This window comes from Myripristis murdjan, chromosome 8, assembly GCF_902150065.1.
Source record: "Myripristis murdjan chromosome 8, fMyrMur1.1, whole genome shotgun sequence".
NCBI classification, from domain to species: Eukaryota; Metazoa; Chordata; class Actinopteri; order Holocentriformes; family Holocentridae; genus Myripristis; species Myripristis murdjan.
This window is the reverse complement of record NC_043987.1, coordinates 1,953,444-1,979,528: the sequence shown is the minus strand read 5'-3', so window position 1 is coordinate 1,979,528 and position 26,085 is coordinate 1,953,444. Positions and strand designations below refer to the sequence as shown.

General features: G+C 40.5%; 1 protein-coding gene across 4 annotated transcripts; it reads left to right on the top strand.

Annotated features, from left to right (window-relative positions):
* The first annotated feature begins 1,101 nt into the window (after positions 1–1,101).
* cog1 (component of oligomeric golgi complex 1) lies at positions 1,102–25,941 on the top strand. 4 transcript variants are annotated; one of them, XM_030058051.1, is made up of 16 exons: positions 1,102–1,464; positions 2,376–2,623; positions 5,024–5,205; positions 6,124–6,300; positions 7,569–7,725; positions 9,210–9,420; positions 11,213–11,594; positions 12,192–12,646; positions 13,803–13,949; positions 14,539–14,700; positions 15,242–15,366; positions 15,541–15,649; positions 17,623–17,732; positions 19,207–19,288; positions 21,576–21,599; positions 25,752–25,842. In XM_030058051.1, the coding sequence occupies exons 1-15, from the start codon at positions 1,159–1,161 to the stop codon at positions 21,582–21,584; spliced, it is 2,862 nt and encodes a 953-aa protein (XP_029913911.1). In that variant the 5' UTR covers positions 1,102–1,158; the 3' UTR covers positions 21,585–21,599; positions 25,752–25,842. The 4 variants fall into 4 exon arrangements, with proteins under 4 accessions (XP_029913911.1, XP_029913912.1, XP_029913910.1 ...); XM_030058052.1 differs by having other exon boundaries at positions 25,755–25,771; XM_030058050.1 differs by lacking the exon at positions 21,576–21,599 and having other exon boundaries at positions 25,755–25,941.
* Positions 25,942–26,085: the final 144 nt, after the last annotated feature.

Sequence of the window (26,085 nt, the reverse complement as noted above, 5' to 3'; positions counted from 1 at the left end):
CAGGACGGACAGACGTGCAATAGATGTTGTAAACACAGATAACAAACAATAAAATGTATGAGGATAGATATCCAAATTCCACAATTCCGCAGTGTTTTTGTTTGTGACGTACTTGATGCTTATAGAAATTGTTGACACTTTTCTGACTTTCTGTAGAAATCCAGGTCCCCTGTTAAACCTCAAGAATTTGGATGTGTTATTAAGGCATTCTCATATGTCACATGCCTCTCTTGTTAATCTTGCTCATTTATCAGTTATTAGTAGTTAAGACATAAATGACCCCAAATGTAGAATCAAATAGATGAGAGGTATTTCACAATCCAAAGAAAATTTCTCCCACAATAAATTTTCTTGGAACCCCATTGAATGATCTGAGCTGGGACGAGGCCTGGCTGCTGCCCTACAAATTTTGCACCTACAATAAAGCTGGAGAAATCCATCTTTACATTTTGCACAAAGTTTAATGTTCAAGTTTACTCATTTCCAAATCTCAGTCCAGTAACTGCACCTCTGAACCGACTGCTCTTCTGCTTAATGCTGCAAAGATTACAGTCTACCTTGAATCAAACGTTAGATCACGTGAACACATGGTCAACCTTACGGAACTGTTATGTATGATAACCTTAAAAATACCCTTATGCTACTTATGTTACTGTTGTGTATTTTTTTAGGCTACACAAATGTATTATTTTTAAGTTATTCCCAAATTATTTACTATTGAATTTGATCACTTGCTTTACTCCATTAAGCTTCACAGCATCAGAAAAGCACACATACTACAAAACTTTTTCAAATGTTGTTGATCCGCCTCCTCTTTTATTATTGTTGTTGTTGTTATAAGCCTATAGTTACTGATGCATTTTAAGCACACTTATGTTCCTTTTATCTCCTGTCTAGTTACCTGCCACATCTTCTGTATCTGAAAGTGTCCAATTTTCTTTCATAATAAGCTTGTGCACAAAAAACTTAACCTTAAACAGGTGGGCGTATCTTGTCCAGAACTCCCATTCATAACAATGCTGACTGACAGACAGACATCACGACCAACAGGCACGTCGCAGTCACACTTATGCGCGTTTGCTTACGTGGAAGCAGGAAATGCTCTTGGACTTCCGGCTTGTAGTTCTCCTGTAGCAGCGCAGTTGTTTTGGAGGTGCGATGGCCGTGGACCCAGCGCAGTCTCTCCGGGTCGCAGAGATTAAGGACCCGGCGGTCCTCTTCGAGCGCTACAACACCGAGGAGATCCGCCGAATCGAGCGCAAGGTCCGCGGGGAGATCGAGCAGAAGAAGGAGGAACTGAGGCAGATGGTGGGCGAGCGGTACCGGGACCTGATCGACGCCGCTGACACCATCGGAGAGATGAGGCAGTGCTCGGAGAGCGTCGTGCAGTCCATCCAGGACATGCACCAGTACTGCCACAAGCTCAAACAAGGCAAGAGCAGCGTCACCAGCAGCAAACAGGAGGTAAAAGGCCAGTCTCACGAGCCGCACTGTAACGTTACAGCTAGCCTTAACGTTAGAATCCTGCCTTACGTCTTCTCTTGCAGATGTCTAGCCGAACTCCTTTGGAAATTTTGATAACTGAGAGTTTCTTCGCTTATCGGCCAGTATACACACCGGTTATATCACGACTAAACACTTGCTGTCATTTAATGAAACTCAGTCCTCAATTCGGCGGTCAAATAATGGCGAAGTAGCTCTTCATTTTGATCCATAGTGTTGTTTTGACAGTCATCTAGAATCTCCTACCGTCAAAGACATGCTATGGAGAGCTGTGTGAACTATTCGAAAATTTTCTAATTTTAGTGAAAGTAAGCTCTGCTTGGTGGATTACTGCTATCCCGAAATAACCAGAAGAAAGTCGTGATTCACAAGTTGTCTGTAACCACGTTCTACCAGCTATGTAAGTTTGCTGATACGGAAGGCAACTAAATTGTAAGTTTTTTGAATGAGGTTTGGTTCTGGAACCCTAACCCTATTACAGGAAAGAATGAAATGCAGCAGGACTACTCCACTCTGTACCTGCTGCAAAGCTCTACACCATATGTATAGGTCATCAAATTATTTTTGAAGTGCATCACGTTGTACCACTGCCGTATGGATGTATTGTTTGTGTGTTTCATGTTTTTAGTGACTGAGCTTTTGAGTAAGTGTGAGTAAGGACATGGCATCAATATACTGCCATACTGAATTTGATTAGATACATCCAGAGATTTACTTTCATGTAATTTTTTATACAATAACACAGCACTTTGCATTTGAACATATTCATATGTTATCTTCCTTTTTGTCTATCTGTCTCTAATTAACCCACACACATTCAATCTGAGACTAGTGTACTCTGTGTAAAGATCCAATATCTCATGCTGTTGCAGAGCCAGTGGCAGTGGCAGGAGAAGTTCTACACCATGGCCTCTCAGATCAAGCTCCTCTTGGAGATCCCAGAACGCATCTGGAGCGCCATGGAGGCGTCACAGTATCTCCAGGCCACCCAGCTTTACCTGCTGTGCTGCCACCTCCACAGTCTCCTGCAGCTGGAGGCTGCCACAGGAGGCCACTACAGCCCTGTCCTGGCCCGCTTCCCCATCCTGGTCCGCCAGGTGGCCACCACCGGCCACTTCAGGTGAGGCCTAGCTCCTTCTCACCTGCCGATTCTTGTGCATTCAGTGTACTTTGTGCTTAATGATAATTAGTGTTTCCTCTGTGTTCATTTAGCAATGGTGCACCACCACAGTAAGCAATACATAACTCTTTACTGTGGTGGTATTTGAGAGTAAACACATCATGTCTCTCGTAGGGGAGGCGCTGCAAAGTTACAAGAGCAACCAGGAATGTCTGTTTAAAAGATGTTCTAAAAGCAATAAGTGTATGAAATTCCTAAGTTGCACAGATGCTTGCAGCTCAGAGGCTGGTTGGGTATGTGTGCTGTTCCTGTTCTGTAATGTAATCTTGCACTTTATTTTACTGTGTTTATTTTACTTTATCTAATTTTATTTGCTGCTTTTACTGTATGTCTTGTGTTTTATTATATTTCATGTCACGCTTGTATTTACTGTTTAATGTTTAGTGTCTAATTTCTTGACAGCTGGCAAAGCACAAGACAAATTTCCACTTTTGCGCAATTGCATTGAATTTGGCGCTCTCTGTTGTTGGATTCCACTTGGCACCTGTCCTGTCACATCTGTCTTTATCGATCATCTCGTCCAAACTCGAACCAAACCTGAAAGCATAGTAACTGAACCTGACAGGCATTCTTTTAGTGTCTGAACTAGGGTTGGGTCCGATACACCGATGCGACCGGATAACCGATTTTACGGGCGAGAGATACGGCTGTATCGGTAGCAGACTCTTCAATCGATACGAAATCCGCCATGAATCCTTAGATGAATCGATTGTAGAGTTGTGGATCGGATATCGCGAGACTATGAATCGGTTGCCTGAGGCTTTACAGTTTTCATCTCTAAACAACGCGAGAGCTCACGAAAGGACTCTCCCGCATGCTCCGTAACGTTAAGGGGCTTTCACATAGCGCGTGCTCGGCGCAGACCTCGGCCACCACAGCCATTCATTGTGTATGTGATCGCGGGACGCGAGGGCGCACCCGTCCGCGCCGAGAAGGGCGCAGCGCGGAGCTGGTTCGCGCCCTGTGAGGTCAAATCTGGGTGGCACAACCCCTCCAGTGGTTTCACCTGCACCTGCACCACCAAGAAAAAAATTTACAACAACTGCACCGGCACCGTACGAGTCCAAAAGGCAGAGAAACTTTCCAGCTACAGCAGCGCACTGACATAGATTGTGAAACAAAGCGAAGAGGTGCCACTCTGCTGTATTTTCACGGGCTGACAGCAGCACACTGGCTTAGCTTGTTTATTCAGAGAAGAGGTATCACTTTGGCTTATTTTTCATATTCAATCTATGTTATCACAGGAATGCTCCTGCTCATTCATTGTTGAATTGTTAGGTCTGTTTGATAAGTAATTTACATTTTTAAAACAAATAATAATCTAAACATATTGTTAAATTATTTAACATATTGTTAAATTATTGGAGTCAAACTTACTGGTAAACATCTACTCCTTCAAGATAATTTATTATGTTCTACAACTCATAATCATACACTAACACTAAATAGTGAGTGTTTGAGAAGCATATTTCCTCTGTGCTACAAAAGATCTGAAGTAAAAAGTGCTCTCTTGTTGTCAGGGGTCTGGACAGAACCGCCACTGGTTCCGAGCCCGGACCGCAGTCCATCATTTGGTGATGCCCAGTCTACATCAACAAATGTTAACTATCGTATTGTTTTTAGGGTTGTATCGAATCGTATTGTTCTTAAACCGTATCAAATCGTATCGTTCTTAAACCGTATCGAATCGTATCGTTCTTAAACTGTATCGAATCGTACCGAATCGTTCTCTATTAAAAATATATCGTTTCTGTATCGAATCGTAACCCGTGTATCTAGATATGTATCGAATCGGCCTCATGCCAGAGATTCCCAACCCTAGTCTGAACCTGACCCGAGCCCATGATTTTGCTCGTCTCCTATTGCTACGTTACATTTACCACCTGAAACAGCCTACGATTTGCCTTCAGTGTCACCACGTAAACGCCAGCACTGTACAAGAAATTGCCCAGAACAGACTGTAGGTCCATCATTTTATTTCCTAAAATAATTTTTACTTTACTTTTACTTGTTTTTTATTTTACTAAAACAACGCCGACGTGACCGAACCCAACCCGAACCTGAACATAATTTCTAAATTTTTGGGTCCTGACGGGTTGGGCTGGATCAGTTATCCACACTCTATTCACTATGTCCTTTTCAGGGAAACATCAGGATGCATTAGTGTTTACGCTACAAATGATATGTGGTCAGATGTGTCTCAGATCACCTCGACAAGTAGTGTCCAGAGCTGTCCACTTGTGATCCAGTGAGATGGCTCAAAGTGTCAGTAGAAGTCAGTCAGACAAAGGTAAAAGGTTAGCGACATCACTGAGCAGCCATTGCTCCTGTCCCCTCCAGGTCCACCATCCTCCTGGACAGCAAGTCTCTGCTGCGGGGTCGGGCCGTGTCAGACCAGGCTATCGCCGAGGCCTTGGTGTCCACCATGCTGCTGGAGGACAGCTCGCCACGCCAGGCCCTGGCTGACTTCCTGTTGGCCAGGAAGGCCTCCATCCACCAGCTGCTCAACCAACCACAGCACGGTAGGTACTGTGTGCAGCCGGGTAGCAGGTGCCATGCTCATCACAAAAATAGTTGATAAATGGACGGAGAACTCAAACATTTAGCCTCTGGAAACCCAAGAGCCAGTAGGAGGGCTGTTTTGAAAGATTTTATTTCACCCTCTTAATGAAATTATTATTACATTATTTTTTCTTTTTTGTGTGTATTTTATGGGTACTTTTATAGTACATTTATGGAAATGTAATTCAAATATATATTTATAATAAATATATATAATTATCTTGAAATTATATTTTATAGTATTTTCTTCACTTATTTCCCCTTTTCTGCTCATTTCTGTACTGATTAATTATTTAATCAAATCTTTGGTAAATTTCTGGTCATTTTCATAGAACCTTTTTTGCTAATTTCTTTGTACATGTCCAACAGTTTCTGACAATTTGCTCTTCACCCATTCTCCCAAGTTTTTGGAAGAAATTAAGTGAATTTGCTCATTAGCAAATTGGCAAAAAAAAAAAAAAAAAAAACATTTGTAAAAATGTTCAATCCAAAAAAACAAGAAAATTACCCCAAAAGTATACCCAAAAGATAAAATTACCTGATTTTTTTTTTTTTTAATTTTCAAGAAAACTATGTTTATTATGATTAAAATTATATAATTGAACATCAGATTTCTGCTGTTGAAATATTTGTGAACTGTGGAGTAATATTCCTCATTGAAAGTACATTAATAGCATGTAGCACTTTTATATGGATAAATATCTTTACCCTGGATCGATACAACACAGGATCACTATGTGAGTCATTTGCAGTGCAACGCCTCACAAGAGCCACAGAGCCAGCACAGTCAACAGTCGTGCCCAGCTCTCATTTCTATCATATCCATCATATATCATCCTGTGTACTAACTAATGTGGAGGTCTGTGCTCGGTGGCCAGGTGCAGGGATCAAGGCCCAGGTGTGCAGCCTGGTGGAGCTGCTGGTGACCACGCTGTTCCAGGCCTATGCTGTCTTCTACCTGCCCCCAGAGGGAAGCCCCAGGCCGGGGGAGGGAGCCCTGAGCTGCGGCATGCTCTTCTCCACCCTGGAGAACGTCACCTCAGGTGCCCCCACAGGTAAACAGCTACCTTCTTCATTTCTTTTTGTTGTTGGTAATCTTCTTTTTTCATTTTTTTGTTTTGTTTTGTTTTGGGATTTTTTTTTCGTCAAAATTTTCAGGTCATTTTAATGTTATCATTAATATTTGATTCTATTTATTTATTTGCCAATTTTGTACTTATTTGTTTTGTTAATTTTGTACTTTTGTTTTTTTTTTTTGCTAACTTTCCAGTCATGTTGTTGTAATTTTTGCATTTTTTTCCCCTATTTTCAGATACTTGTCTTGCTGATATTTCTTACTGTTGTTTTTGGTCTTTTTTTTTTTTTTTTTTTTTTTTGCTAGTTTTTTGGGTTTTTTTTTTTTTTTAAATGTACTTATTTATTGTGCAAATTTTCATATAATGTTTGGCAAGTTGTCTGGTAATTTTTGCTATGTTTTTGCTTTTTTCCTGATCATTTCCTAAGTAAGTTAGTTTTTCCTAATTTCTTGCAATTTTTCAGGTGATTTCTTGCCTTTTCCCGTATGTTTTTTTTTTTTGAAAGAAATCAAGTCAATTTGCTCAAATTTCAAAGGGTTAAAGGAAAACGTCACCAAAAAACTATTACTATTATTGTGTATCATTTACTCACCCTGAATGAGTAAATTTGAACTGCATGCCTGATGGAAAAAACAGGTTAAAGAGTTAATCACCATTTCAAATAGTAAAACTCTTCATGCAGCATAATTGAAATCTTGACTGATCATTTGCCTGTTTAGTTTGTCCTAAACTGACTTTTGCAAAAGATGCCTTGCATTCCTGTGAGTGACTGGCCTCCACGTTTGCCCAAATTAAGACAAGCCTCCAGCTTGTTCATTGGTCAGGAGTCCTGCTCGCTCATTCGCTACATTGACGCTTCCTTTTAAAAGCTGTTTCACATAAGGGTGACACCAAATTGTGGCACGGATTTGCACAATCCATATGTGGACATCCTCTGCATTGGAAGGGGACACACTGAGCCGGGTGCAAAAGATTTGCATTTTAACGTTCCAAAACACAAGAGATCCACCTGGCCCCGCCTTCTCCTGCTGACACACCCCTCAAATCACAGCAAAACTGGCACCAGATAAAACCTCAGCCTCCATCCCTGACATGGCCCCTGATGGTGTAGAGTATGTTTCAAAAAAGAAGCCTCCATGCATTCAGTTTGTGCCTGACAGATTTGCACTACTGGATCCCAAGTTTACTAAAAGGAATGTTTCTAATGCATGAACAGAATTATTCCTCTTACTGTGCTGCCTTCCTAGGTAAAGGGAGGAGGGTGTTGCAGGAGGAAATGAACACAGGAAGCTGGTTCAAGTACCTACCATCTTCCATCTCCGAGTTCCAGCCCGCCCTTCGTACCCTGGCTCAGCCAATCCAGAGAGAGCAGCTCCGGGACACTCTGCAGCAGTGGATTAATACGTAAGCTACAGCCAAACACCTGGGCATGAATGAAATGAAGAATACAGAAACATGGCATGCAGGTCACATTCCTAAAACACTCTTTCTCAACCTATGCCATCACGACCAAACAGTCTGTCGGCTTTTCCCTCTAACTAAACCCCACAGCAGCTGGGGGCACTATCCTGCCTTCAACACAAACTAAAAGTCAGTCCTGTATCATTTGCCTGTTTGATGTCAAATCCAGCAGGCTGGCATCTCTCCTTCCTTTTCTCTCCATACCTCTTAACGGTATAGCTCACCCATTTTGAAAAATGGGATATCAACATTCTTAAAAATAACCGCCTTAATCCACTCAAAGAGATTCAACATCACCTTACAAGTTGGTACTGCCTTTACTCTCAAGCCCTGTTAAGATCCCCATGCTAAGGTATCAGAAGAATCTACCAAATGAGGTGATGATTTTAACTACTCGCCAAATGTTATGTTAAACCTCACAAATTAAGTATTTTCACTTACCATCCATCTGTACTTGTTGAAATATACTTTCTAACAGACAGCAGGAAGTCAGGTCAAGTCAATTTTTATATGAATAACCCAATAGAACAAATTACAAATTTGCCTAAAGGGGCTTTACAGCAATACAACACCCTCTGTCTGTAGACCCTCACATCAGATGCAGAGCAACTTAACAGGGCAAAATAATTTGTCATCATTGGCAGGTATAGATGATATATCCATGAACTTGAATTGCAAATGCACACACTGCAAAAAGTCCAAATCTTACCAAGGTTATTTGTCTTATTTCAAGTAAAAATGTCTTATTTCTAGTCAAAATATCTCATTACACTTAAAATAAGTCATGATCACCTCAGAAATTACTTGTCTTTAGACAATTTTCACCTGTTTCAAGTAAAAATTTGCTTGTTCCATTGGCAAAATTTGTTTCTTGTTTCAAGCTAATTTTCACTTGTTTCAAGTAGATTTTCACTTGAAACAAGTAATTTCTGAGCTGATCATGACTTATTTTAAGTGTAATGAGATATTTTGACTAGAAATAAGACATTTTTACTTGAAATAAGACAAATAATCTTGGTAAGATTTTGACTTTTTGCAGTGCATCTGTTACAGCAGCAGGTTTCAACAAAGACAAACATACAAGCTATGCAGTGTTACATCTATAATACATAATTTTTCACAATGGGTGAACTATCCCTTTTAAAATTCAGATTCAGCAGCTTCCTCACCAGTGACCATTCTGACAGCCCGCATTTCTCTGGGAACAGTTGGTGAATGAGACACTGTGCAGTTTGTGATTTCTGCCAAAGACAGCTGGATTTCAGCATCAGCATCAGGCCTAGTGCAGCTTTAATCACATGTGGCTGCTGGGTTCCTCAGTGGCTTGCTCACCGTCAGTCCTCCAGTGTCACACAGTGCAGCGCTGCCCTTCATTTTGTCAAATTATCCCAGCATTACCCAGTTCTCCTTGCCCTTTCCTGTGACAGCTGTAAGGAAGACATCTGCCGTGGCGTGGGCAGCCTGCTGGTCTACGTCAAGAGTCTGAAGGGCCTGGCCGCCATCCGAGATGCCGTCTGGGATCTCCTCTCCACCGACTCCATCAGTCAGCACTGGAGCACTGTCTGTCAGTGCCTGCTAGAGTGCCCCCTGCTCATCTGGGATGACTTCCTGCAACAGCTTTTCCTCCAGCGTCTGCAGGTAACTCAACTCATCTCAAAATACTTTTATTAAAGGTGCTACGTACAGCATTTTTAAACATCAAAATATTGTCAAATTAAATCTGGTGCCTTGTAGTAATTACTAATAAACAAATGAGAACTTGTTGGTGATGATTGGTAGCCTTTATGGATCACATAAAGGCTTTGGACAGTTCTGATATTCAACAGAATGTCAACTAATATATAAGTTAAATATCAAGAGTTCATTATTAGAATATCTATAGATATTTAAAAGTCATGATTTCATGTTTCTACCTGAAGGTGGTGCCACTCACACATATCTACTGACAGTAAATAAATGGAGAAAGAAATCTACAGACCACTAGTAACTCTAAGTTTTAAAAAAAGTTACTAATAAGTAGGTTAATAAATAGTAAAATAGAAAGGAAAAAAATAAATAGAGCTGTATCTAATTGCTCTCTGTCCCGTCCAGGTGTAGAAAGAGTTTTATATGGATGAAAAACTGCATATTGTCAATACATATTTTAGAGACCCACTTCCCATAAGTCCTCAAATTTGTGTTTTCTAGTGGAGCTCATGTCCTATTAAGGGGAGCCGAGCCCCTCCTGGCTCCCCTTGTACTTCCCATCAGTAGACAGCGTTTTTATTCATTAACCAGCTGCTTTATGGCCGACCTGCACTTCAATTTGCATTTGATCCATGTTGCAGCTCCATTTGACTGAACAGCAACATGTGAGCACTGTAATCAACGACATGCCAGTTGGCGTTGTTAAAAAGAGAAGTTGTCCATCTCGTGCTCCCCACAACTTCCACATGCATGTCACCTTATGCTGTACCATCACACCTCCAGCATCTTCTGTACTCACCGAGTTTAAATACAGCCTCCTGAAATACTGTCATTTTATCTATTGAGCTGCATTTCTGTTGAATAAACCTGACTGCATCAAACACTTCCTCTTGGTAATCTGGATCACAATGCTGCTTTCTTATCAACTGGAAATGAGGAACTTGATTGTGCTGAAATAAATTCAGTAGATTCCTCTGTACCTGCTAGGGACTGATATTCTCTGCACGTCCCACCAGCCATCTCCATGCATCATGCTCCTCTTTTCTATTCTACTTTTCTATTTCTTTTATATTCGCCGCCACAAAAGGATGCCTCTTTCACAGCCAAACTCGTCCTGGCCAAGCGCAGGAAATTAAAATATGCTAATAACACCAACAAAGCAATCAATTCAGTTACAAATCACGTTTTTTTTTCCCCACAATTTTTAAAATAAAAATAAAAAAAAAATAAGAAGTAGTAAAAAATATCAAATATCTGATATTTGTCCTTAATTCAAATTATATAAAATAAAAAAAAAAAAATCTAAAGAATTGTGTTAAAAAATAAATTACAATAAAATTACAGTTCAGTTTAGTTAGAATACATAACTTGCATCAACATACAAAAAATCCATTCATATACTATGCGAGGTGCTTATTATTATTATTTTATTTTTAGTTTTAATCTAAATTTTTGTTACGTAATTTTACTTAATTAATAATTTTGTTTTCATAATTTTATTTCTCACATTTATACATTAATTACAATCATTGTAAACTTCTTGTTCTTAGCGTTTTTTTGAAATTGCACAATATTGAATGGACGTACTTACAAAATCGCAGTAATTACAGAATTGCAATAAATATCACATCGGTACCCAAGTATCATGAATCAAGTGATATTCCTTTGGGATTCCCTGCCAATTCCCATCCCTAATATTTGTTACATGTTTAAGTGTCTGTGTTGCTCCTTCCTGTTCCTTAAGGTCATCACCAAGGAGGAGACTGAAGCCATCTCAGCAAGCTCCACCCAGCTCCTGTCTTCAGCTCTGAGGGACCTGGAGGCCCAGACGGCCCATCCTTCGCCACTTACCTCATCTGGGTCCAGCCCCTGCCCTGGCTCCAGCCGCGGGGCCCAGTACGAGGTGGATGTGGCCTCCTTCCTGTGGTCGGAGTCTCCGGGGGACCTGCTGAGCGATGCGGGCTGGGTAAGCGTGACCCAGCGCGGGCAGCAGCAGCAGCGTAGTGGCCTTGCTATGAAGACCCAGGCCCTGACACCCTGCGTTCAGAACTTCTGCTCCTCCATGGATGCCAAGCTGAAGGCCAGGCTGGATGACCTGCAGCACTACCTCCCTGCCCAGGACAAAGGTATGGCTGCCTCAGACCGTGGACCTTTTCACTTTTCAGTATGGGCTGTGTGGACGACAAATCTCACTTGTTGGATCATGTCACACCACACAATTTTTATCCACCCAGGACTCAACCACTAACTTCCTATCGGGGCACAATGCTGGAAATGTGTCGGCCATGACAAATTTGTGTCAAAATCAGATTTTTTATATTCTGATCCTGATATTACTACTCTCCTTTGCTGTTTTTGCTGTGATTTCCCTGACTGTGCTTACTAGGCTCGGCTCAGTAGCCACAACCAGCTGCCTGGTGGCCACACGCGCATGAAATGCTTATAACACTTATGAAGCACATCCCAAAACATCCTGAGCTATCACTTTGTGTATTTATAGGTATAATTATGCCAACATGTTGCATATTGCAGCGTTAGTCACCTGAGAAATGGAGGCAATACTGAAAGAGTTCATTCTGATGTGGCAGTCCTAAAGAATCTCTATATCCCAGTGAAAAAACACCTTATGTTTTTGATTATTTAAAGACTGTTCCAAAATGTATCCTTTACCTTTTAGTGATCAGAGGTGGTTTCGTTTCTCTCTGTCTGTCTCTCGTTGGCAGGGTCTGAGTCCACCTCAGTTCTAGTTTCAACCTCTGGATCCACCGATGGAGCCTCCATGTCCTCGTTTGATCGCTTCACAGACTCGGCGGCAGTGGAAGAGGTCTTGCAGGAGGGCTGCCTGGCCTGCGTTCGCCACATCCTGTCTTCCATCCGCTCAGAACTGGCCTTGGCCTCGCCTGACTCAAGCCCCACCCGCCTCAGTTCAGTGCTTTTCATGGCCAGGTTGTGCCAGTCCATGGGCGAGCTCTGCCCCAACCTGAAGCACTGCATCCTGGGAAAACAGAGTAGGGTCGAGGCCGTGGCTAAGGGGACCCCCAGGCAGGGCAGGAAACTGGGAAAAGCCAAGGCTGCCATGGAGGTTAGCCCTGCCCAGGCCAAGTGGGCGGGTCTGAAGGAGGAGCTCCTCAGCTGCAGCATGGAGGCCTATCGCATCTGGAGCTCCGCCCTCTCCAAAGTCAGAGACTTTTTCATGCACATGTGATTTTGAGCAGATTTCTATTTTCTACATGTTGTATGGAGTGTAGAATCCTGTTTGGCAGAGAAAAGACAGTAAAAGGATTGGAGTGTTTATCTAATTCCAAATTAGCTACATAGATATAGACCAGTGTAGTATGTGCAATGAATGCACAGTTTGATACAGATTTAGATTTTTTTAGATACTGATTTTTTTTTTTTCCTGCAATTTTCTTGAATGGTTTATATTGGCATTTCATTTCATGTGTGCTAACAACAAACCAGCAAGCTAGTAGAGGAGTGTAGATTGAGAGGTTGTGGAACCAGGGCATGCAGAGGCAGAGATGTATTCACCTCAGTCACCTGTAAAAATAGAATAACTGCTGTTTTTGATGCATACAGTGAACAAGATGGGGTGATTTTAGTGAAATGTGAATATTAAAATGAGTTCTGACAGTCTGAACAACAGCCCTTTTCACACGACGCTTGGGCTTAGCCCCTGTTAAACTGCAAAAAGTCAAAATCTTACTAAGACTATTTGTCTTATTTCAAGTAAAAATGTCTTATTTCTTGTCAAAATATCTCATTACACTTAAAAATAAGACATGATCAGCTCAGAAATAACTTGTCTTTAGACAATTTTCACTTGTGTCAAGTGAAAATCTACTTGAAATAAGTGAAAATTAGCTTGAAACAAGAAACAAATTTTGCCAATGGAACAAGCAAATTTTTACTTGTTCACAAGTAAAAACAAGTACAAATTACAGTCATTTCTTGCTAAATTGAATTTGGAATATGTCCACCCTTAGCCCAGGGCAAGTTAAACCCTGCTTCAGAACAGGGTTTTGACAGTCACTGGTGATTGATTAGCAGAATTCAAAACTCTCCGTCTCGTGAAATGAGCTAACCCAGGGTAATTTCACACTCAGTAATGGAGTGGAAATGGGGCAGTCATTCAGTGTGATGTCAGGCTGTAAACTAGGGCTTACTGGATTAAGGAGTCTGGGTTATGAATCGATGCTAACCTCCTGAGGTTAGCCCAGGGCTAAGAAATGTGAAGTGTGAAAAGGGCTAGCAATGTCTGAACACTTCTGAATGTTCAGAACTGGGACTTTGAGACTGTGTGGAAATGCTCTTTTCTGTTTGTGTTTGCACAGGTGCTGCTGGATAAGTTTGCCACGGCCCTTCATGCCGAGTCTGCTGGTGCTATCCTAACCACAGCCACCGGCTGGGAGGATCTGGAGATCCAAGAAGAGACTGAATCAGGCAGCAGCGTCACATCCAAAATCAGACTCCCTGTCCAGGTCAGTCATTTGACATGTCCTCTCTGCACTGCAAAAACTCAAAATCTTACCAAGATTATTTGTCTTATTTCAAGTCAAAAATGTCTTATTCCTAGTCAAAATATCTCATTACACTTAAAATAAGACATGATCACCTCAGAAGTAACTTGTTTTTAGACAATTGTCTCTTGTTTCAAGTGAAAATTTGCTTGAAACAAGTGAAAATTTGCTTGTTTCATTGGCAAAATTTGTTTCTTGTTTCTAGCTAATTTTCACTTATTTCAAGTGAATTTTCACTTTTTCCACTGGCAAATTTTGCCAATGAAACAAGCAAATTGTCTCTTGTTTCAAGTGAATTTTCACTTGAAACAGTTTACTTCTGAGGTGATCATGTCTTATTTTATGTGTAATGAGATATTTTGACTAGATATCAGACATTTTTGACTTGAAATAAGACAAATAATCTTGGTAAGATTTTGCGTTTTTGCAGTGTGTTGGTTAGATATTCAAACAGAAAACATGCGACCAGATGGTTTTGCATTTGTGATGGAGAAATGGCACTTTGAACCTGCTGAAGCATCTCATGCTGAAACCCGTGCGTCCTCTCCAGCCGTCTTGGTTCGTCCAGTCGCTGTTGTTCCAGTTGTGTCTGGAGGTGAACAGGGTCGGGGGCCACGCCCTGCCCCGGCCCACCCTGCAGGAGCTTCTGCACACCTGCCTCGACAAGGCCATCCACCACTACCACAGCCTCACACAGAAAACCCAGAACAAAGTAACTCACACACACGTGCATACACACATTGGGCCTTATTTATCAATGTTGCTGAGAAACGATTGCAGATTCGAGTGTCAGGAACATGCATGTGCATTTTATCAGTTAGTTACACCTCTTCAGAACAAGCAAGAGATTTGATGGGGGTGTTATTTTTAAGAATGTTAGCTGGGGGGAAGTCCAGCTCAATGGCAGGAGGCTAACAGTTAGCATTTGGAGCATCCAGCCAGTATCCAGCACTCAGTAACAATGAGAGGAACATAGCACCACTACTGTCCTACTTAACAACTTTGAAGTAAGTAAAATAATATCATTTTTTCAAAATGGGTGAACTAAACCTTTAAGAGTTTTACTCCACAAATACACATACACTTTCTTACTGGAGGATGAGGAAGGGACTATGTGAAGTGCTGTAACTGTCACATCTTTGGATTTAACAATCAAGCAGTGCAAATCTAGCACCAAGCAGTGCACCACGCATGGCTAACGGAAGGGCTTGTTTTTTCCTCCCTCCCTCTCTCTGGCCCTCACGGGGCCACAGGAGTGTCTGTTCCCTATGACCCAGAACAGGGCCTTGCAGCTGCTGTTTGATCTTCGCTATCTCAGCACCACACTGGGCACCAGACATGAAGATGGCAAGAGCTCCCGATCTCACCAAGACCCCAGGTAAACCCCAACCCCGGTATCTGTGATGGATTCTGATTGGCTGAAGCTCCATTAAGAAACAGGATTAGAATTATAGATACTAAAATGTAATCCATGCTCCCCTATTATGAGATCTTAAAAAAAACCCTCTGAAATTAGTTTTTCTTGAACAGCCTGTGTTTTGTGTCTCTCCAGGATCCAGCAGGTCTGTGACTGGCTGGAGAGCTACATCGACCCCTTCGACCTGGACGTGTTCACACCGCCGCTCAACGCCAACCTCAACCGCCTGTCACAGAGGACCTCGGTACTGGCAGCCACCATTATGATTACACACAACAGAAAGTGGTTTAACTCAAATGTTACAATTTAAATTAGAACTCTTAAGATATCCCATTTCTGAACATCCTGCAAGAATGTAGATACCATCAGTTTATTTTTACCAAGCGACACTGTGTTGGTTTGTCAACTTTGTTTTGCTATTAGTGGTCTAATTTTGCCGTAATTACACTGCAAAAACTCAAAATCTTACCAAGATTATTTGTCTTATTTCAAGTCAAAAATGTCTTATTTCTAGTCAAAATGTCTCATTACACTTAAAATAAGACATGATCACCTCAGAAGTAACTTGTTTTTAGACAATTGTCTCTTGTTTCAAGTGAAAATTTGCTTGAAACAAGTGAAAATTTTCTTGTTTCATTGGCAAAATTTGTTTCTTGTTTCTAGCTAATTTTCACTTATTTCAAGTGAATTTTCACTTTATCCACTGGCAAATTTTGCCAATGAAACAAGCAAATTTTCACTTTTTCAAGCAAATTTTCACTTGAAACAAGAGACAATTGTCTAAAAACAAGTTACTTCTGAGGTGATCATGTCTTATTTTAAGTGTAATGAGATATTTTGACTAGAAATAAGACATTTTTGACTTGAAATAAGACAAATAATCTTGGTAAGATTTTGTGTTTTTGCAGTGTAAGCTGCTGCTGCACACTGACCCAGCAAACACCATCCAACACCTACAAGTGGTGTCAGCTTTGCTTTTGGAATGTATTCCCCTATTTGATATGCTCAATCAGACTTTGCACCTGTCTGTTCTATGAAAACCAGCTACGACCAGCTACACAGGTGAGGTCGCACATCACCATGGTGATTTGCTCAGTTACTTTCTATTAACTACTAGACCATTGAAATTTCCTTCAAAAATTTGCAAAGGCATTCCTGTCCTGACCAGTGCTGTTCCTAAACATTTGGGGACCTCAGGCGAAAGAAAATCATTTTGGGCCAAACTTAGTTTTACCATGAATGGATCAATGTTGGGCCAAAAGTTGAGCAACCTGTAAGGTTTTATTTCACCCGCTGAAGAAAATTCACTTCATTTTTTGGAGAGATTTTTTGCAATTTTATTTTTTGTACTAGTTCTTTGGAAATCTTATGTTCTTGGTATTAAAATGATATTAAACCATTGTTTTATGGTAATTTTTACTATATTTTTACTAAATTTTATTGTAAATTTGTGGCTAATTTCCTAATTTTCCTGCTGATTTTGTGATAGTCTTGTTAATTAATCGATTTAGTTAATTAATTATTTTACTAATTTTAAAATGTGCTTTTTTTTTTTTTTTTTAAATGATAGATTTGAATGTCAGATCAGTGATGCTGGATTGACAGGTTGTGGGGGCGTGAGGCGCTGAGCCTGGTTGCCTGTTCCTGACTGATGTTAGTAGGCAGCAGCTGAATGCCAGAGCCCTCCCAGGGGCCACAGGCAACCCCACAGCCCTCTGCCTCTTGCTTCTCACAGCAGTGGGAACAAGTTTGTCATTTTTTGTGCAACTCAAAACGAACCGCCAATTTTTAGGGATTAGGGCTGAACAAATCTATTATTTTGACAGATATTGTGATATGATTCTTGATTTCAGTGGAAATTATTATTTGTGCATCAGAATATTCCTTGTCACTGAAAAAATGTTAAAATGATGATATGACTTTTGCTGGGGTCTGCGCCAAACAAATACGTTTTCTTTCATCTTACAATACCATAATACATTCATAATGGTGTTTTGCCAACATTTCACCTTTGTCAAAAAACTGCAGCTCCTGCAGTTTGGATATTGCACACGGCCATATTGCAGTTTTGATAGTATTTTAATGAATTGTTAAGCCCTATTTGGAATGGACGTGAGTCTGTGTGGAACAGCCTTCTGTCTCATGTTGTCTCTGCCTCTTTAACAGTGATATGCCATCTTTTTTGGAGTGATCTTCATGGTGTCACCTGTGTTTCAGGTGCTCCTGGGCTTGTTGACGGGCTCAGAGAAGCAGTTTGCCTCACGAACCAGCAACGTGAACTCCCAAGAGCCCTATAACATCCTGCCGCTGGCCAGCAGCCAGATCAGGTCTGTAAGAACTTTTCTTCAGAGTAAATTATTGATGTAACTGACCTCTACATGACACTGTACAGTGTGAGCAGCCAGGTTGGATTTGGTCACAGGTCTGCTGGATTGTATTCTGATCCATAACAGGAAGAGGGTGCTGTCGCAGTTTTACATAAAAATCTTGCTGCAGGACAAGATTTTTATGTGAAATTATAACAGAAGAGCATTTACAAGACCAAATAGTTGAGGAACAAAGCCTGAGAAATGCACATAGTCTCTGAGATACCCCTACTCTACCATGTTTTTGTTTTTGCACTTCTTTGGCTTTGTGATTATTCTCTTAAACAAAACTTTATGACCATCCACTTCCTGACGAGGACATGTCAAAATTACAAATGAACAAGTGGCACTTCTGGGACTCCAGCCAACAAAGCCCATTAGAAGTCAAAAGCTTCAGCAGCTTCAAAAATCATTTTCAGACTATGTTTCATGATGTGGACATATCCTGCCATTGTTGTAATGACTGGACAAACTATTTCTGATTTATGGTCTGATTTGTGTTGTGCCACGCCCATTTTTTTTTTTTTTTTGCATTTATAGTGCCCCCTAGTGGTCAATTCGAATGAAACTTTGAGGGTATGTTTCAGGTACTTATGTGAACATGATGATTGGCCAAACGGTTGTTGATTTTTTTTTTTTTCCATTAATGTGCTTAGCAACACCCCTTTTGAAGTTCATTGATGAATATCTTGAAAACAAATAAAGATATCAACAAGCTGTATGCATCAGCTTGATCAGCTTGGTTCAATAATGAGCCGCAGTGAATTTGGAAGCAATCGGACCTACGGCCTAGGAGGTGTCAAAAATGTGTTTTTTTTTTTTTTTTTTTTTAAATAAAAATGGCGGAAAATCCATTATGGTGGACCTTATGGGTTCTTGAGAAAAATGTGTAGAGTTTGAAATGTCTGTACCAAGTTTAGTGTAAATCAGACTTATGGCATAGGAGTTTTTTAACCCTTTGGCGCATAGCAGTCATTACAGTGGACAGCTGTTTAAAAGTCATTTCTCCTAAATGCAATGGTTTTTATGCAGAGGCTGTCAGTTCTTGTTGCTGAACACATATTAATACTAGTATCATGACATGGTAATACCAGTCCTGCATCCTTAAAGAAGTATGGAGACTCACAAAAGTGTTCATGCCCTAAGAAGAGTAAAAACACATAAGAAAAAAATCTGGACTCAGGCTTTCATAATTCATGCATCAGAGGGTTAAAGTTAAAAAATTTTCACTTTAATTATAGCGCCCCCATTGGGGTCAAATTTCTTGAGTAGCATTTGCACACAACTTCCAACCAATCTGCAAAATTTCATGTCTCTACCACTTCCATCTGACAGGGATTTGCAGAAACATTTCTGAAGAGGGAAATGAATTGAGAATTGATTAAGAAAGTTAACTGATATGTTGATCTAATCACTGACACTTTCTCTTCTCCAGGTTCGGCCTGCTGCCTCTCAGCATGTCCAATTTGCGCAAAACCAAGTCGGCCACAAGGGGCAGCGACGCCACTCGCTCACTGGTGAGTTGCGGAGCAGGGACTCGGTAGCTAAAGCTGCTGCTCAGTGACACACACAACCAGCGCGGTGAATTCACACTCGCCACCTGACAAACATGGGCCAATATTTGTAGCGACATGTCAATTTTTTTCTTCTTCTTTTTTTTTTTAAAAAATCCACCTGACACATTGGCGGGAAAACATGAAATCAAAATAGAAATACCCAAGAAAAGAGGTTTCACTGAGCGGTGGTGAAAGGATGAGAGAGGAAAAGAGCACAATGTGACGGTGTAGTGCCCAGTTTGATTGCTCAGGTAAATTCATTCATGTCATGGGCACAAAAATCTTCAATTAACCCTTGGAAAGATGAGCAACCTCACATGATTTCACATGGGGGAAATGGGCTATTAGCATAAATATAGAACATTATCCCATTATATTATTATTATTGTTATGAACAGATCGAGAACATTAGTCAAAAAATTCTTTAAAATATATAAATATACTCAAAATATTAGCAAAAAAAGATGATAAAGATGATAAACTATATTTATAATGACTCAAATGACATATTTAAAGGCCATATCAGTGATGCTGGATCACATTGCTTGTGTTTAAATGCTTGTGAATGGACAAAATATGTGTTGATATGAATGTCCCTATAAGGGAATATCACTTTAAATGGGGTCTGTGGTTTAGTGAAACTCAACTTGGGGGTTCAGAATATAAAAAGTTGCTAAACCCCTGGATTAGATGGATTAGATAATAGGTCTTAAATAATTTTTTGCAGGATATTTATATTCAGTAAAATGCCAGATGTTTTTTAATGGAATTTGGTGTGATGTGTCAGCAGAGAAAAAAAAGTACAAGAAAATTACCAGAACATTTGCACAGATTTACCAGAAAATTAGCAATCAGCCTTTCACACTTTGAAATGTGAGCAAATTCCACTTGATTTCAAAAACATAGGAAAAAATATGTCGAACAAATTAGCAGGAAGTTATGTGAAAATTGGTAAGACATCAATGAAAAGTTAGTGGAAAATTAGCAAAGAAGTTAATTTTGAAATGAACGAAATTAATTTTGACTGCCAATTGTGATTTAATTCAGTCTTTTGATGAAAATGCGTTTTAGTTTTAGTCGCATTTTTCTTAGTTTCAGTCTAGCTTTTGTCAACAAAAACCAGAACCAGAAGCTGATGAAAAAAGTTTTCATCTAATTCAGCTGAATCATTTTTCAGCTTATTTCTTTGGAAATAACCCATTAGATTATTTGTCAGAGACCTTTATACATAACTTGTTCTACACTACTTATTTTAGTTTCTTGTATTTTGTATTGGCTTTTGTTTTTATTCTTTGCTTAATTAAATATCCAAAATGAAGAGGGTATTCAGTGTGCCGGTTCCCATCCAAACTGAGCTCATGCACGTCTGGCATTTTAGTCAGTTTTTTTATTTGTTGACAAAAATATCATTATATTTCATCATGTAGTTTTTGTCAGCAAAAGTATATTTTTGTGTCGTTTTTGTGACAATGTGCAAGGGCCACTGTGGGGAGAAAAAAAATCATAGAGCCAGGGGAGAGGGGCTACAAATTTAAAGTCAAAAGGTTAAAGTCTTTGTTTTATGGGGAAAAAAAACAAACAAACTTGAATTTATTAGAAAAAACTCATACAAACAATTTTTTTCTCCTGTGGGATTTAGTAAGAAGGAAATCCAGGTGATTTGAACCCAGAATCCCAATCTCCTCCTCAGCATCTGGACTCTGAAGAGACGTTGCTGTGACTTGGGCCGATTCAGAAGAAAACAATCTTGTGATTCTGGGCTCAAATCAGCAGGATCTCCTTGTTCCTAAATCCTATTGAAAGTAGAATTTGATGAGGTGATCAGCTGCAGGCCTGAGACACGGCCAGCTGCAGCAGAGGCAGCACATGTGGCTCCTTTAGAGGCGTAGGAGTGTAAGAAAGGTAAGTACAAGAAAAAGTATTTTTATGAGTTTTTTTCATAAATTTAGGAGATGTTTTCTCATAAATTTTCAACTTAAATCTGGGACGTTCTTCTCCCTGCAGTGGTCGGTATGCCGAGGTACGTTTTGTCCTGGATAAAGTGTTGTTGTTTTAGTCAACCAAATGAACTCTGTAGCAAGCCACCCTGCACATGAGCCACGTCTGAGTCTGGCCAACTCTGTGCACAGGAGGGTTACAGTGTTGTTGTTCTGACATGTCGATGACTATTTCTTCATTTCTCTGCTGTGTGTTCCTCATTTGTTCCACCCTGGGTAAATGCTGTCTGTTACACGCTTTGCCTTCCCAGCTTTTTTGAGTGCAGGACATCCAGGCAAGTGCACCAGTGGGTTGACATTTGTGTGCTTGTTGTGTGACAGTCTCTTACTGTAGTGTTGTAGCACCGAGGTTTGACCAGCGGTGCGTTTGCAGTGTGTTTGCGCAGTATTAATACATGAACGGTTGATTCCTAGGTTGGTATGGAATGCTACTGTGCTCAGTGCTAACTAATCTCCCTCGCTCTCTATGGGCCTGCAGAGTTGCTCGGGCTTAGCCTGCTGCTTTGTTGCTGTGAGAACAGAACCCTTTGAAACCCCGGAGCCCATGGGTGGGCTTTGATTTCAAAATATCTTATTTCACCTTCTAATCCAAGTTTTTCTTTTTTCTCTTTATTAAGATGTTAGGCTATTTTTGGTAACTTTATGGTAAGTTACTTATCCATTAATTTTATTTATATTAATAGTTATCAAGTATTTTCTGTTTTGGCTTATTTTCTCATGATGTTTTGTAAATTTTAAGTTTTTTTTTTAAAGTATTTATTTATTTATTTATTTATTTTATGTTACCAATTATTTGACTTTTTAAAACCTTTTTGGTAATTTTGAACATTGTAAATTTGCTTGTAACTTTTTATGAATTTCTTCCTAATTTTTGGATAATTTCTTCCTAACAAAAGAAATTACCAAAAAAAAAAAAAAAATTCCCCCCCACCCCACCCCACACACACAAAAAAAAAAATTACAAAAGCAATAAAATGAGTTTTGTTCAGAGAGCTCCTGCTGGGGCTCCTGGGTTTCAAAGAGATAACTGAGCGGTGGCAGCAGCTCAGCAGAACAGTGGCAGTATTGTGAGTGGACCAATCCCATCTTGAGGGACACACTTGGAAAAACAAAGTTTATTTACGTCAGCAGAAGTTACAAATATGAATGTCTCAGATGGAGCTCAAGTTGGGATTGTTCCAAAACTAGGAAGAAGGCAATCATTGTGAACTTAAAGGAATACACCAAGTTTTTTGATGAATTGTCCTGTTGGTCAACTTGTCATCTTCACTGTTACATGATGACAACACAGACACCAGAATCATCCACATATCCCCAACAGATCACAGCTTCCTGTCCTCCGTGTTTACATGTTGGCACGTTGAGTAAGCTCTGTGCTAAGCATGAAGAGGTCAACTTCCACCAAGGACTCATTAACTTTAGAGGGAAGAGAGATCACTGAGAGAAGCATGCCTGCCCACAGCTGGTGGACAGGAAGAAGCCACACCCCTAATGTCCATCAGATATTGCTGTGCGCATTCCGGCCGGGACATTTGACGCGACTTGAAAATAATCAATAGCAGCCACTCTGGGGAAAGTTGGTGTGTTTGAATCATCCTGCTGCCCCACCTGCCTCCGTGCTGACTCTTTCTCTCCCTTTATGCTATGTCACAGTGCTGCTACTTCATAAAACCCTGCACTTTTCACGCCTTGGTGACAAAAACCATGACCCTGATACTCTTTCCTGTGGTGGAGCAGTGGGTCTATTATACGCTTTGCCGTGATACGGGGCTGCACATTGTCTCTATTCCAACATTCTGCTGGAGCATCCTGCCATGTCCCGCAATCCTCTGATCATATCAAGACAGGTGCGCCGTGTGTACACAAATTAATTTTATGTTCACTGTAAATAAATGCAGCCCTTAACTTACATTCACAGATCATTTCCACACTTCAGAGATACAAGCTGCTGTACAAAAAATAGACCCGTCACGTATATTTAACAGAGTGGAGAACTCCACAGTGCCACGCATCACTGACACATCTGGTGGATATTTAAAGAGTGGCTAGAACAGGTGCGATCAGACGCAGCCACATCTGGTTGACATTGGGGGTGCGGTACGCTACAAGTCCACTTAAAAGTAGCAGCACATGAGACCAATGCTCAGATCGCTTAGTGTCGCCTCACATCGCCTGCTGAACATGGTCCATGGACACGTGGCACAGATTACGGCACCTTCTGCACCTGGTTTCATTACCTTTTGCAGAATCTGTCTTTCTCAGTAAATAGCCGGTTGGTATAATAACCACACAACCTGACTGATGCTTGTGTAGCTTGTTTTTTTCTTCATCATTTTGACAAGGGTCTGATCAGAACTAAACGCACTGAGGCAGGTGGAGGCAGATGGCCGCCCACCCAGAGCCAGGTTCTGCTCGAGGTTTTTGGCCCTGTTAAAAGAGTTTTTTTCCTCCCCACTGTCGCCCTGTGCTGCTCTTGGGAGAGATTTTGCTCCATGGATTTGGCCAAGATCTGTAGGGTTTCTGTAAAACACCTTGAGATAACTTTTGTTATGATTTGATGCTATACAAATAAAATTGAATTGAATTGAATTGGAAAAAATCCAGTCTTCTGAGCTGCTCCTGGGGCTCTAATCTCATTAATTAAAATCCACACATGCACCGATGCAGTGCCTGCTCGCTTCCCTTCACAAAGCAAACCTAGCTCAGCCTACCTTAGTAAATGCATTTAAGCTTAGCTTCCTGTAGCAACAATAGGGAGCCAGCTCGCCAGTTCCCACTCCCCCGTTGGGTTGGCACTGGAGGGTGGGAGTGACTTGGACAGGTTCCTGTTTCTCAGGTGGGTGCTTCAGCTGTTTGAGTTCACATTTTTGACAAAAGTCCCCCCCCACTCTACACTGTTACCAACACAAGCTTCCACCTGAACAGCCAATCAGGAAGCTGTCTGAAGGCCATCAAATCAACATGCTCAATCAACCGGTCGGCTGCTCATGACAGCCGATGGGACGGACACACCGCATAAACTACGGCCGATCACTGGCCTCAGGCGGCCCAACACGGGCTGACATCATCTCTGGGCTTGGTGTGTCACGGCATTACACTTGACTGATAGCAAGCCCCATGCTAACGCTTCATTTGTACATGTTACTATAAACAGAATCTGCACAACCTTTAAAAAGTTTTACAAATAGTAGGTCTTAAAATTCATCAGTCTTGGATTTGAAATGATGAGGTTTTAATTTTAACATAACATTTTTCTGTTTTTGAATTAGACAGGTTCTGATACTTTCAAGCTCTAAATCTACTGAACCTAGTTGAGAAAACAGCTGCTTTAGATCAACCACAACTCAGTTTACACTTACCTGTCATACTGACCAGCAGAGGGCAAGAAAATCCTTGTATTTGTCACAAGTTCTGTGGAATAAAGCAATGTACATGTTCCTACCTAATACTTACCTCTGCACTGGACCAAATATATCCTACTTAACTTTATACATACCTGCAAGGTATTGGTCCAAAGACTGTCTTTAACCCTTTATAGGGCACTCATTGAAATACTTTGAAATTCAAAAAAACAACCCTAGACTGTTATTAGAGAACATGACAGGACTTTATTACTTCTATAAATTTTTTCTAAAATTTTCATTTTGTAATAGAAAATCAAAGCCAATGAGATTGGTCAAATGCCACAATCATGTGACCTGGGATGTAGAGCGATCTTTGCTGATTGGCTGGGTGAAGACCAAATGATTATTGAACTAACTGAGACAGGGGATGGGCCTGATATGTAAAATTTCTGAAATTACCAAAAATAGTCACTTGTCTTAAATGTCATTCTCAAAAAGCATTAAAGTTAATAAAGGTCAACCCTAAAACAATATTTGATCCGTAAAACATCCTGACCTATAGCGAGTCATGCAGATAGTAAAAAAAAAAAAAACTATGGTTACAGACATGTTAGCTGTAAATGCCATGCAAAATCCAGAGAGTGTTTCTGCATGTACATTCTGGTGCAAGGGATTATGGTTATTGGAGAGTTTACAATTTTGTGACCCTAAAACCTGCAAGTATGACTAGAATCTTGCAAATTAATGAAATAGTAAAACAAATTTACCCACTTCTTTAAATTTTATCATACATTCACAAAAATTTAAGGTGTTGTGAGATTAGAAAGCACTTCCAGTTGAACTGTGTCTCCTGTAAACAGCCTGATGAAACAGTGTGTTAGCATGGAGCCTGCTGTCACTGAAGATGTACCAAAATGCTAGCATTGGAACACCTGAACCAAGGGCCTACCTGCCACAAATAGACTGAAGATGATTTTGGTGTCTACATTCTCATCACATTACAGTTGAGTTGACCAGCGGTACAGTCTTCTAACAGCTGATATGTTTTCCAGAGCAAACGTTGTGCTGTGTGTTTGCTTGCAGCAGGCTCCTCCGGCCTCCACGGCAGCCAGCGATGACACCTTCCGGCCCGGCAGCCTCTTCAGACAACTGGCCGACCACGACCAGGAACCTGCAGCCCCCTCTTTATTCAAGTTGAGCTGGCTCTCTGGCATGGCCAAATAAGCCCTTTTATCACTGAGGACTTTTTATTTGCATTTGCATAAACTATGTACAAATCATATGTATTTATATAAATTTGACTTAGTAAGAAAAAAAATGCTTCCTGTGTGTTTTTTTTTTTTCCACTGGTGTTTTGACAAACACCAGTGAAATCTTCTCACCACAATAAATTCTATTCATCATTTAAGTTATAAGC

What these genes read in the sequence shown, in the direction of transcription:
- cog1 (XM_030058049.1), top strand. Translation starts at nt 1,159, where the DNA reads ATGGCCGTGGACCCAGCGCAGTCTCTCCGGGTCGCAGAGATTAAGGAC. An exon ending in CCTCCCTGCCCAGGACAAAG is followed by an intron (nt 11,595 to 12,191) that starts GTATGGCTGCCT and finishes TCTCGTTGGCAG; the next exon opens with GGTCTGAGTCCACCTCAGTT. An exon ending in CGATCTCACCAAGACCCCAG is followed by an intron (nt 15,367 to 15,540) that starts GTAAACCCCAAC and finishes GTGTCTCTCCAG; the next exon opens with GATCCAGCAGGTCTGTGACT.